The sequence below is a fragment of the Rhineura floridana genome, chromosome 8, assembly GCF_030035675.1.
Source record: "Rhineura floridana isolate rRhiFlo1 chromosome 8, rRhiFlo1.hap2, whole genome shotgun sequence".
Taxonomy (NCBI): domain Eukaryota; kingdom Metazoa; phylum Chordata; class Lepidosauria; order Squamata; family Rhineuridae; genus Rhineura; species Rhineura floridana.
In genome coordinates this window covers 86,251,234-86,264,839 of record NC_084487.1, presented here as the reverse complement: position 1 = coordinate 86,264,839, position 13,606 = coordinate 86,251,234, and the positions used below count along the sequence as shown (strand labels likewise).

The 13,606-nt window shown below is 40.0% G+C and overlaps 1 protein-coding gene across 6 annotated transcripts in view; it reads left to right on the top strand.

The window, feature by feature from the left end:
* The window catches only part of DOCK4 (dedicator of cytokinesis 4), a 386,414-nt gene that overhangs the window by 166,198 nt on the left and 206,610 nt on the right, over positions 1–13,606 (top strand). For all 6 annotated transcript variants that reach the window (XM_061640010.1, XM_061640007.1, XM_061640006.1 and 3 more), the window contains 3 exons: positions 4,373–4,454; positions 7,353–7,413; positions 11,970–12,102. In XM_061640010.1, the coding sequence (XP_061495994.1) occupies positions 4,373–4,454; positions 7,353–7,413; positions 11,970–12,102 (276 nt within the window). The remainder of the gene's footprint in view (positions 1–4,372; positions 4,455–7,352; positions 7,414–11,969; positions 12,103–13,606) is intronic.

Below are 13,606 nucleotides of genomic sequence, written 5' to 3'. Positions count from 1 at the left end.
TGCAACAATACTTCAGTGATACGTTTGGAATTGATGGCAAGAAAATATCTGTGATAAAGGAAATTCCTATCAGACTCTTATTATATGACTATGACAGCAAGATTATTGGGTGTGTAAAGATGGAAGATGGAAGATGGAACCAATACGGATAATGGAAGAAGAGCGATTTGAAATTACTGGACTTAGTAGACTTGATGAGTTGGATTAATTGACATGTTTATGTAGAAAAAAAATTGATGGACATATATCTCAAGGATTGGAAACTTCTCTTTGACGTTTTGTGGAAGAATAAAATGATATGATGTTAATGAGATTTGAAACCAATTAAGATAACCGCTGGAGGAAGGTGATTTTATAATCTATTAAGAGACAGGCTTGTTATATATTATAGATTTATAGCTGAACTACGACAAATCGGAAGTCAATATTTTTATATTTTTATATTTTTATATTTTTTTATTGTATTAGTTATTGATTTGTGTTTTTTCTTTTTGTATTGTTTTGGTTTTGAAAATTTGAATAAAAATTAATTGAAAAAAAGGAAAAAGGGTGGGGTATAAATAAAGATAATAAATAATAATAATAATAATAATAATATGCAAAACAGCGAGTCCTAGAACTGCTCGGCAAGTAGACCTGGAGGGCTACCTACGTATGCTCCTCCTTTGCAGTACTGACACCAGCACAGCCTCTTTATCTGCCTGCTTTCTCTCTGTTGTCTTATCTTTACAAAAATGCCAAGTTCCCAGTGTTCCTCATCAACATAGGAATCTGCCTTATATTGAGTCAAGTCATTGGTTTCTCGGTATCATCCACACGGAGTTGGCAGGGTTCCCTACAGGGGCCCTTCCCAGCCCTAACTGGAGATGTTAAAGGTTGAACACTGGACTTTTTGCATGCATCACATGTGGTTCATTACAGAGCTACATCCTTCAAAAGGAATCTGACCCTGTATGTTGTGCATAATCAGCCATCCCATGGGATGGATCTGCTATTGAGCTGTACCACTTCAGACTGCAGGTGAGGAATAAAATGTTCTGAATTTTTCCTAATGTAAAATGTTTCCACTCAAGTTAGCACGAGAAGGAGAATGTTCTAGCATAGCCTTCTCCCTAATGTGCTAGTTTTAATGTGCAAAGCTTGCAGGGTTGTTGGTTTTCCTCTCCACCACGTTGGGGCATTCAAAAAATTGGATTTCCCACATGCAGTCTGAAGTGGCCCAGTTCAACAACAGATGAATCACATGATCTGGCTGTCTCCAAACTCTCTAATATTTGTGCAACTGGGGTGCATAACAATATGGCAAGCGTGCATATTTGCTCTCCATCTCTTGAACCAGCTTAGAAGTAGGCTGCTGCAATATTCTTGACAGTTTTTTAATTTAGCGTTGTCCCCCAAAATGGTTTTATCTTTCCACCTGTGCATTTATTTAGAAGCCAATTTGTTGAAGAGGGAGAATGTACTGCAGAAGGTGAAAGAGATGGAGGTGGATTGGATGACAATAATAAACTAGAAGTTTGTGATAGGAGATGCAACTTATTACAGAAGTGTTTTGAGCAAGGTGGTTTTTTTTTACTAATACATACACTTTAAAGCAAGCCTGCTAAGTAGGTGATAGACAATCAGCTAAATTTATATCTAATTGCATGTTTTTAATTTCTTCAACTTTCAGAAGTCTGGATTTTGAAAGGTGTGTGTGGGGGGTAGTTATTGGTGACAGACCAGAAATGTGACACCGGAGATATTTTTAGTACACTGGACAATCAGTGTAGGGCTTAAGCTTGAAAATGTTAGATTAATTTTACAACACACATGTGCGTGCACACACTCAAATGTATAGAAAGACATTATAAACTAGAGTGCATCATAGGCATTTACAATAATTGTTTGTGATTTTGGGGATATAGTTGGGTAGATTTGAAAAAAATGGAAAACACGTCAGGCAAATATCCTAAAGTTTATCACAAAATGCTATTTTTCTGGCCATCAGCTGTTAATCCAGGAGGGTGATTACATGCATGCCAATGCTAGCATGCATCTCAGAGTTTACTGCTCATTGCCTTTTCAGCAGCTCACCCTGTAGAACCACAAACAGGATGGGGAAATAAGTTTTATGTGTGGATCTCCAAAGGTAATTTACATAAGACTCCCCCCCCCGGTCTTATTCAAAGTGCTAGTTTTGTCACTTAAGGTCCTAAATAGCTCAGGACCCCTATACCTAAAAGACCACTTTTTCCAATATGAACCTGCCAGGACCCTGAGATATCTGAGGCCCTTATCTGTGTGCCACCTCCAAGGGAGATCCAGAGGACAGTAATGAGAGAATAGGCCATCTCCATAGTAGTCCCCCATATGTGGGATGCTTTCTTGAGGGAGGCTCAGCTGACATCAACTTGGTCATTGTTTCTATGTGAAGCAGCATTGCTGTAAGGCCTGAATGGTGTGTGTGTGTGTGAAACTTATGGTGTTGTATCATAACTTTAAGGCATTGTGGGAAATTTAAATGGCAGCTAGACCCAACCAACTAGCGCTGCTCAGAGCATTGCTGCCAGCCTTCACTGCTGCCATATAAGCTTGCAAAGGACACCAGCAGAGGGGCCCACCAGAGTGCACAGTTCCCTCTCAACTTTGGAGCCAGTCCTGATGCATGACCCTCAGATTGAGCAACTTTCTTGCAGTGAGACGATCCTGCTAGTCTTAGATCCTGTTCTCTTCCTCCCATATTCCTACTAAAGGAATTGGGCTTGCTTGCCCTAGATTATGTTTCCTGCTTCTGATCTCTGGCTGCTACTGAGGGAACCTGACCCTTTCCTCTCCTAGATGATGTTTTTCACCTCTGGTTTCTTCATGCTGACAGACACGCCTCCCCCCCCCCCCCGCTCTCTCAGAAACCTGATCCCTTGGGACTGCTCTCCTGCCAGACCCTGACCATTGCCACCTTAGCAAATTAGAAATTAGGAGTGTCAGTTCTAGCTTGTTTTAAAGTGAATGACAGCAACCAAAGTGTGTCTTATGCCTGTAAATTTTCTAGATGAAATATAAGCTGGTGAAATTAAACCTTTTATCAGAATGCAGCCCTTGAGAACGTGATCTTCCTGAACTGCTGCTGTTCAACCTTTGTGTATATCAAAACTAATATTGCTTCTTCTATTGTGTCTTTTTGAGAAAAGTGTGTATACATCTTCTGGCTGCTATTTTTACCGTTGCATATGGAAGAGAACGTATGTGTGGCAATCACTTGGCCTTGGCAAAAGCCAAAGAAACACCTGAGAAGGCTATAGTTAAACAGGAATGTGCAGAGTAATTCTTATGAATGATGGGATGATGGTAAGATGATTGGAAGCAGACATAGAAAGTGAAAAGGAAAAGCCTTGTATATGGACTCTGCTCCCTCTTGGACTTACTTATTTGATCCTACCAGCATTTGTTTCCTGTAGTAGCAGTCAAAATTAGATGTCAAGTTTTTTTAAATTGATGCCGCTGTTGATCATGAAGCTGATGAATGACTGAGAGCCAAACTAATATGATGCTCAGTTGCATGTGGTTTGTCACTGTTCATTTTACAAAATGCAGTGGCAGAAGCTGCAAACTAAAGTGGAGGGAAGGAGTTTTAGCCCACTTTTTCACTTTAAAAATTGTCCCTCCACAGCTGCTTTTTGCCCTGCAAGGAAAACTTAAGGAATCCTATATCCTTTCGTGTACAGTGTGAGGAAGATGATAGCAATTTAGCTGAAAAAAGTCATGAGAGGAGGTTACTGAGAAGCTGCTTCCTCACACCCCTATTTTATAGGGTCGGCTCTGCTATTAGGCAGAGCGAGGCATTTGCCCCAGGTGGCTGATACTGGGAGCCGGCAGCAACAGCTTCCGCAGCTGTTTCTCCTTACACCTCTCTGTTAGAGATCAGAACTATGCATGCCACAGAGCCTGCTGCACACTCACTAAGTGAGTTCAGTTCCTTCAGGTGCAGTGGAAAATGCTATCCCACTGCCAGTATTGAAGTATGATTTACCTGCCAGTCCAGTCAACTTCTGTACATGAAATTGGGAGAAGGGGTCCACAGGGGCTATCTGGTCCTGTCCCTCAGGTGACCAAATACCTTTGTGTGGCTCAGTTCCTGCCCTTTAATTTGTAGCATTCACAGGTGCATTTTATAAAATTTGATTTTACATTAATGGTTTTTCCATATATTACAGCATTTTATGGAATTGTGTATTTTCAGGTGAATTAAGCTCTCTTTGGCTTCTTTGCAGCATCACCTTGGAATACTGGAAAGGCTGAAACACTGATGAATTCATGAAATGCATTGGATATATTTTCTCCTTCATGTGGAACACATAATGTTGCCCATTATATTACTTTTTTTCTTTTACAGTGAGAGGTTTTTCTTAAAATTGAATCGGAATGGTTTGCCAAAATGTCCAGAGAAGCCAGAAAGACATTGTTCTCTTTTTGTGGTGAGTGATGTTCATTTATTTGTCCTCATTTGATTACTGCAAAAAATTAAGACTTCATTATGGGATTGCCCTTATTGCTAACCCAGTTGCAGAAGTAGAGCTGCTGTACCAAACAGGTACAGCGACAGGAAAAAGTTTGTGAACCCCTTAGGATTGTCACGTATTTCCAACCTAAAATGTTAATAGATCTTAATCAAATCCCATAATCCTAGATAAACAGCAATAGATAACCTGATTAAACAAATGACACACAAACATGATATGTTCTCAACATTTATGTTTCCACAACTGATACACCAGTCAATATCCATGTGTAAAAAAGTATGTGAACCTTTAGATTCAGTACTTGGTGGCACCCCTTGAGCAGCAATGACTTCAAGTAGATGTTTCCTGTAGTTGTTGGTCTGTCTCTCACATCAGTGTCTATGAATTTTGGCCCATTCCTCCTTACAGAACTACTCCCACTCAGTGACTTTTGAGGGCTTCCGTGCATGAACAGCTCACTTCAGGTCTTGCCACAACATTTTGATGGGGTTTAGGTCCAGACTTTGACTAGGCCATTGTAAAACACAGAATTTCTTTTTCCACAGCCATTCTTTTGTAGATTTGCTTGTATGTTTAGGCAGGGCTGGATTAAGCTGAGGAGGGCCCCTAGGCTGATTAGTGTTTGGGTCCCCCTATCCCCATGCTTCACCTACCCTTCCGTTGTTTTTTGCGGCACGTGCAAGTTTGCCATCAGTCAAGATGGCAGCAGAGGTTTCCCTAAGGAGCTGAAGCCTCTGCCGCCATCTTTGTTGATGGCAGCAACACGCACGTGTAGCACGCATGTGTGCCATCAGCCAAGATGGTGGCAGAGGCTTCAGCCCCTTAAGGAAACCTCGGCCACTATCTTTATTGATGGTAAATCTGCACGCCACAAAAAACAACGGAAAGGTAGGTAAAGCGGGGGGATGGCGGTCCACGGATGCTTCCATGGATCACGGAAGGAGAGTGGAGGGCCCCCTGTAGCTCCAGGGGCCCTCGGGCCAGTGCCCCACAGGCCCCCAAAGGCTCTGGGCCCCTAGGCTTCAGCCCACTAAGCCTAATGGATAATCCGGCCCTGTGTTTAGGATCATTGTTGTGTTGCATGACCTACTTTCGGTTCCGCTTCAGCTCGGATGGCCTGACATTCTCCTCTAGAATCGTCTGATACACTACAGAATTCATGGTTGTGTCAATGATGGCATGGTGTCCAGGTCCTGACGCAGCAAAGCAGGCCCAAAACATCACATTCCCACTATCATGTTTGATGGTTGGGATGAGGTTTTTCTGTTCAAACTGAGTGTTTGTTTTTTGCCAAACATAATGCTTCTCACTAAGGCCAAAACGTTGTACTTTTGACTCATTTGTCCAGAGAACATTGTTCCAGAAGTCTTGGGGATATATGTGATCTTCAGCAAACTTCAGACAGGCAGCAATGTTCTTTTTAGAGAGTAGTAGTTTCCCCCTGGCTGTCTTCCTGTGAACACCATTCTTGTTGAGTTTTTTCCTGATTGTTGAATTGTGAACAGTCACATTAGCCAAGGTGAGAGCAGCCTGTAGATACTTGGATGTTATTCTAGGGTTCTTTGTGACTTCCTAGATGATGCACCGATTTGTTTGTGGAGATGTAGAATTTTGGTAGAATGACCACTCCTGGTTAGAGTGACTGTGGTTTTGAACCTTCTTCAATTGTCGACTATCTCTAACAGTGGATTGGTGGAGCCCCAAATCCTTAGAATTGGTTTTGTAGCCCTTTCTAGACTTGATGAGCAGCAATAACTGCTTTTCTGAGATCTTCAGAGATGTCTTTTGATCATGGCATGACGTGTTTCCATACAACCATATGGTGAAGAGTCTCACAAAATTTCTGAACCTTTTATAGAGTGGGGCCTCCTAAACTCACCCCTGCAGACCTAGCTAATTACTTAAGCACCTGATTCTAATTAGTCCCTTTAATTGTGCTGATGCAACCAGAGCTGCACCTACCCTGACTCTTATGTACTCATTGTTTGCCTAATTTACGCTTCATTTTATTTCACAGAACACGGGATTGGTTAAGATAAACACTAGTGGATGTTTAGAACAGGATTGGTTTTGATTAATGAAGGCGATCATGGTGAAACTGTGGAATTTTCATAATTATCATTAGGGTTCACAAACTTTTTCTCACCGCTGTATGAGAGCCCTGTGCCTCTTTACTGTGTTTTAGCTTCCAAAGCAAAGAAATCCCTTGCAATCCAATCCTAAACAAGTTCAACATTTCAGTCGGGCTTCCTTTCTAGGAAGTAGACTTAAAACCACATTTTAAGAAGTAAGCTTTATTAGATTTCTGACTTGATTTACTTGTGAGTGAGTCTAATTGATCAGAGAGGGGTGTACTTTCAAGTAATACACAGAATCAAGTTGTCTTGACTACAAACCAAATATACTCAGTCCAGGCTGGTTGAGCAATACTTTGTCTTGTGCTTACCCCATCTCCAAGGGGATTCCTTGTTTGCTAGTCAGCAGAATTTTACATGTTGTGGTTATGCCTGTTGGATAGAATAGGATGCAGCCTACTTTCAAAACCTGCATGGAACTAACAGCAGTACTGCACTGTGGCTGCAACTCTAGTATAAGCCTTTGGTGCTTTAGGATACAATCTAAAACACACATTAGGGAGTTATTGGACACAGTGGAACTTATTTCTGAATAAAGATGCATAGGATTACATTGTTAGTCAATCAGATGTATTAAAATTATAGTCTCCTTGTTGCTTTAATACTGATCAGAATTCTAGGCAGAAGTATACTTAGAAAAGTAGGTATACATATTAATAATATATAACCAAAAAATAAGTATTATGCAATAATTGTAGACTGTTCTGGCTTTCTACAGGATTTGGGAAGCAGTGAGCTCAGGAAGGACATCTACATTACTGTGCACATTATACGGATTGGTATGCATAGTTTTCCCTAAACCTTTATGTAAGAAGATGTTAAGCAATGTAATAATTTTAATGTGGCATCTAAACCCTAAACTGTAGTTAATTTTCAGCTAACTGTGGTTAGTTGAAACAAAGCAGCTTATAAATTATTACATTAAGTTGGTTTGTTTCCAGTAACCGTAGTTAAAGTAACCAGTTTGTCAGTTCTGGATGATGCAGCAAGCTGTGGTTAACAAAAAATAGAAACAAAGCTTCTGAACTCTGCCTCCTGGCTACATATTAGGCAGAGAAGGAAAGAGGAAGTCCGTAAGTCAGGGAAGGCTGTTTTGTTCTCATAATGTTGGATGAAGTGTTAACATTATGTGTGAGCCAGCTTTCAGGTCTGGTCTAGATAAGCATTGTCAGGTAAAATGGAAATATAATCCTTCAGACTGGAGATCACATGAATCCGTGAGTAGTTCTTACAAAATGAAACCAATTGTAAAAAAAGAACAAGAATAACAAACAAAAAAGCCTTTTTTTAAAAAAAAAAATATGTCTGGGAGAAAGGTTATAATTTATGCCTCTCCATGACATGCTACTTTCCTGCGTGAAGGGATTTTTTTTCCATGGCAGAACACTCAAACATGTACCTTCTACCTGCAGTCTGGCGTTGTGTACACTGGAACCAGTTTTTACCACAAGATACACTGTTTGTCTTGACTGGGCCTCAAAAGAGGAATGAGGGAAAAGGTAGAATAGTAATCAACAGTGGATCTCCTACAAGTGCCTGGTAAATGACCACCAAGCAGCCAGGCTTCTTTAGTATTCTCCATACATAAATTGATTTTCCTACACTACACAGATAACGTCCCTGAAGGAAAATGGCACTTTACACCATGTGCCAACTGTAATACACGAAAAATGTACTACACATTTGTATGTTGCCATGCACATATGCAGGAAATAATTTTGTGTAAATTGGCCCTAGTATATGATTGTTTTTAAGTAGCTGCCGGCAGACCCTGGTGAACTTCTGAGAGGCAGAAGGGAGGTGAACTCAGGGTTATTAGCAGCCATGGGGAATCTGAATCTCTTAATTGCTACTGGGCCAACTCTTGTTTCCTCGCTCAGGCCTGCTTTGGTTTCTAAAATTGCTTTTCATTGGTTTCTGGTAACATCAGTCATCCTCTCTCTCTCTCTCTCTCTCTCTCTCTCTCTCCCTCTGTGTGTGTGTGTGTGTGTGAATACAAACATTTATTCCCTTCCCATACTAGTTTATCATGTGGTTAACATTATTCTAGACAAATCTGATTTAATCTAGCAACGGTATTTAAGGTAGTAGGGAACAGAAAAGTGATTAATCTCCTTATTTAAAGAAGCTGTCATACGGGCTTCAATGAGTTAACTAAAGTAATGCTCACCTGTCATCCACTGAGGTTCTGTGCCCCCCCCCACATTTAGCCAGTTTGGCTGTTAAAGCTATAGTAATATCTTAGGTTTATGCTTTCCATTGCGGAATGCTGAATGTACCTTCATCTATTCTTGACAGCTGTTGAGCATACTATATCTGGGGCAATGCATATTAAATAAATTGTGTTAGTATGGTCAGTCATACAGTGTTATAGTCCCTTTCCTTAACCTTCCAGACAGCATGTGGTAAGCTGAATATAAAAGCTCCAGAAATGGTAGGAAATTCTTTTTCTCCCTTTATTGTAGGAAGTAAACATTTGAAATATATATAAAAAAAGATTTTTGTGGCAAATCAGGAGCCAACCAGGCAAACCGTAAAGAAAAATATCTGCCATAAGGAAGGCAGAGAAGAATCCAATGAATGATATCCAACATTAGCCATACATGGAGGAGACCCACTGAAATAAATTAACTTAAATCACTTGCATTCATTGAGTTCAATGGCTCTACTCTATGTCTTGGGTGGATATCATCCAGTATAACTATATTTCCCCATATTGACAAATTGTAACATGGGGTTTGCTCATAGAGCAACAGTACACATCAAGCTCAGAGCTGGGTTGGTGTTGTTGGCCCCCAGCTCACTAATGTACTACTAGCTGCTGTTCTGTGCCACTGCTGTTCTTTTTTGCATGCCACAGCCGCACAACTGTGCATATGTATATATATGCAGAAACATTAGAAAGCTCGTGTGGTGCATATGTTAGAGAATTCGACCTAGGCCAAGGAGACAAAGACTCAAATGTCCACTCAGCCACAAAGTTTACTGGTTGTCCTCAAGTCTCTCTTTCTCTTTCTCTCTCTCTCTCAACTTAACACACCTCACAGAATTGTTGCGAGGATAAAGGAGAGGGCTGTGTATGCTACTTTTTGAAAAATGGTAGGATAAAAATAAATAAATGTAAGTTAATTAGAGAATATTGAAAAAGTATCACAGAAGCAGCTTGAGGGCTTCTGGTGGCAGCATTGGCAATACTTTGAATTTCCAGTACAGTGCATTCAGAAGATCCCTTTTCCCATCACAAATTCAATACTTCGTAGTTATCTAGCTGTGGAAGCTCATCTGGATCCTTGTATTTTGAATGGTTCAAGTTGGAGTGTGATGGTGCTCCAACATCCATCAAGTAACATTAAACATATACTTCAGTCACTGAACCAGCATAGAGACAAATGACTGAACCACTTGTTAATTCCTGGGGATCATCATGGATGCTCCACTATAAGATCACCTTGCAGTACAAAATAACCTGTCTGAATGCAATTTGTCCTGGGACTGCAGAGATGAAGGGAAGCATATTATGACCTTATCCATCAACCAGGGAACTAAAGGCTGTTGAGTTATGTGTATCTGGTGTATGTATTGCAATCTATTATAAGCCACCTTGAGGATCACTTGATTAAAAGGCAGGATAAAGATCGAAACAAAGAAGCATACTTAAGATTCTAGAAATATGAACAATGAATACTAAACTAAAAACTTAATAGTCTGCTCACTACATTTTATGTTTAGGTTGCATCTGCTAAGCCATTGATGGCTTCTGATCTTGCAAAGGCAAGAATAGACCGTTGTGTTTTTTCCCCTCATTTCACCACAGTCAGACCCCAATGCAGTTTTTAAGGATAGGTAGCTTATTTTAATACAAAAGAAGTGACAGGCAGAAGAAGCAAGCAACAGTGTAGATTGTTGGGAATAATGTGCCTTTTGTCACCGCACAAATTAAGCATATAGCTCATGTGGATTTAGGAGAGAGAGAGAGAGAGAGAGAGAGATCACACAAGCTGCTGAAAATTTGTCAAAACAGTGGAAATCAAAATTGAAGTGCAACTTTTGTGAGCATATGATTGAAAGTCAGTAGTTTTCTCCATATGTTCCTTTTATAAGGGGGGTATAAAATTGTACCGTTTTTGCTTATATCCTCATTGTTGTCCTAATAATATTTTGTTTATCCCCTTTTTCCTTTCTTTGTACTTTATTCCTTGTCCTCATTGTCTTGCACATTCTCATGTTCCAGTTGGGGCAGAAGCATGCAGGTGTCAGGTAGAGCTTCAGAAAGTCCTTAGGGTGGCAGAGAGAACAATAATAGGCAATAAGTGCAGACCCCGGGTAGCCAGGTTGAAGTAGTAAGATGGAAGCACTGTGGCACAGTCAAAGATAAAGTATGCAGCACCATGGATCGCTCCATGGTTGCCCAAAACTATGCTCTGACAAAGACCAGTTCTTTGAGTCAAACTACCCATTACCCTCTCTGGCATGCATATACATCTCTTGTTTTTCTTAGATTAAATATAGTCATGAGGGGAGCCCAGTTGTTAGCAGAATTGCAGCATATGGCATTCTTGCCTGCTGCAATTTTCTGAATATGATGATCTTCACTTAGCAAAAACATTGGCCCCAATTGGGACTTTTTAAAAAACTACGCCTTGTTGGCACACCAGGGAATGAAGGGAGGGGATAGTCAGGATAAACTTCCCCTCCCCACACACTGTGATTCCAATAACAATTGCCCCTGTCTCCACAGCTGGAGTTAATTTAACTAAAGCCAAAGTCAGTTGTATGTTACACATTATGCATAACATGTAGTTAGAGCATTCTAAACAGACCTGAATGCACACTTCTGAACTAGAGTTGCAAGGAATCTAAAAGGGAGATGCTTTGACGCTATTATATGCTTTTTGTGTCCTCAGATGGGTTCTTCTAGGAGAAAGATGAGATATCTGAGCCACCAGTCCCACATATGGAGACTGGCAAGGAGGGTATCCAGGTTGGGGCTATAGAACCTCTGGCATATGTTCCTTTATCTGGATGCCATTATTAGACAACTCTTAGGCGAGTGGATTGCGAGTGCTGCTTGGAGAAGATAAGCAAAACTAGAGTGCTTAGTCCACCTAGAGTTTTAGAGCACTTTGAATATTTTCTACCCTTTTAATGCAGTTGGTGGTTTTTTGGGGAGGGGGAGTTGGAGGAGTTCTTAAATACATTTACCCAGTTGTAATCTAATACAATTATTAAATTGTAAACATGCTGTTGTTGGCAGATATATCCTCCTCCTCCTTTGCACATTTGGAAAGCTGCTGTTTAGTGGCTTATGTGTCTTGCTTTTATGTTTTTTTGACAGGCCGAATGGGAGCTGGCGAAAAGAAAAATGCATGCAATGTACAATACCGGCGGCCTTTTGGTTGTGCAGTCCTCAGCATAGCAGATCTACTGGCAGGAGACACAAAAGATGACCTTATTCTAAAAGTATACATGTAAGAAAATGTACTATGTTGCAATAGTCTCTGGGAAAAATTGTGAGGTCAAATTTTGTCATAGAAATTTAACCCAGTATTTCCCCCCAAAAAGCTTTTATTAATGCATCAATTAGTGGAAATTTGTCTTCAATTGTATATGCAAATTCACATTCCATTGTACATTTGAATTAAGCAATTGTAGGCTATTCTGGTCTAGTTATCTTATAAGCCTAGGTATAATACAATATCTGATCCCAAATCACCAGTGTAACAGTCAGTAAAGCACTGTCTATGTTTAGTCTCTTCTCTATTCACTGTTCTGGTCAAGAAATCAAGTGGACAGTCTATTACAGCAAATACAACAAAGATTTCAAATACAACAAAGACTTTTGGTATGAGTTTTTGTATTTATTTATTTATTAAATTTATACCCTGCCTTATTTTAACACAAAAAGAAGTGACAGGCAGAAGAGGCCCTCAAGGCAGCTTACAAAAAAACACGAACATAATACATCAATAAAACATAATACATCAATAAAATAATACAGTTCTCAAGATTAAATAACAATTCTCAAAATTAAATAACAATTAACATTTGCAGTAACTAACTATAAAATAAGATGATTCCCACATCATAATATAAGAGTTAGCAAAAAATAAAAACAAAACAAAGCAGTAAAAACAAAGAATCTTCCAAGGTCTTCTTCTCCAAGGCAACCCCAAGACGACGGCAAGTGCGCCAATACCATCATACAAAGGAGGTTTGCCTATGAAAACTCATGCCCTGATTTCATGGGGGAGTCTAAAAATGGTGTAGCCAACATGATGTGATGCCTTCCAGGTGTTATGGACTACAGTTCCCATCATTCTTGCCTTTTTGCTATGCTTGCTGAGGCTGATGGGAGTTGTAGTCCAAAACATCGGGAGGGCATCATGCTGGCTACCCCCCTGATCTAAAAGATGTCACAAGAATCTTTTGCAGCAGCAGACTTCTTTGAATTTATAGAAAGTTCAAGTAGTTACTTTTCATATTGGTTTTGCTAACTATTTATAGGTTAAAAACATAAGAATATAAACTCTTTGTCTGACTACTCCAGTTGTTGACCTTTTAGGAGCAGGTTATTGGGATACTGAGGAACCATGAGAATTCGATCAGATGAGAGACAAGTTTTTTGAACAAGAATGTAGACGAAAATAACAATGTAACATACTATCCTACATTGCCTCATAAGCTTGATATTTAACGCACACATTTTTGGTATGTGGATTGTCACTTGTTGCCCTTATGCTTCCTCTACTAGGCTTCAGTCCTTGGTTAGTTGTTCTCAGGACAAGGTTTATGGTAGTACTTAGCAAGAGAATGAGGTACCACAGAAAGCAATAGAATGAGGTACCACAGACCCATTAGCTACTTGCATAGTACTAGCTAACAGCTTCACATGATGCATAACTTTCTGAGCTACCCGGTATAGGAGCTTCCCTTGTTTTCTCACTGATAAACAGATTAATTTTCAGCAGTCTT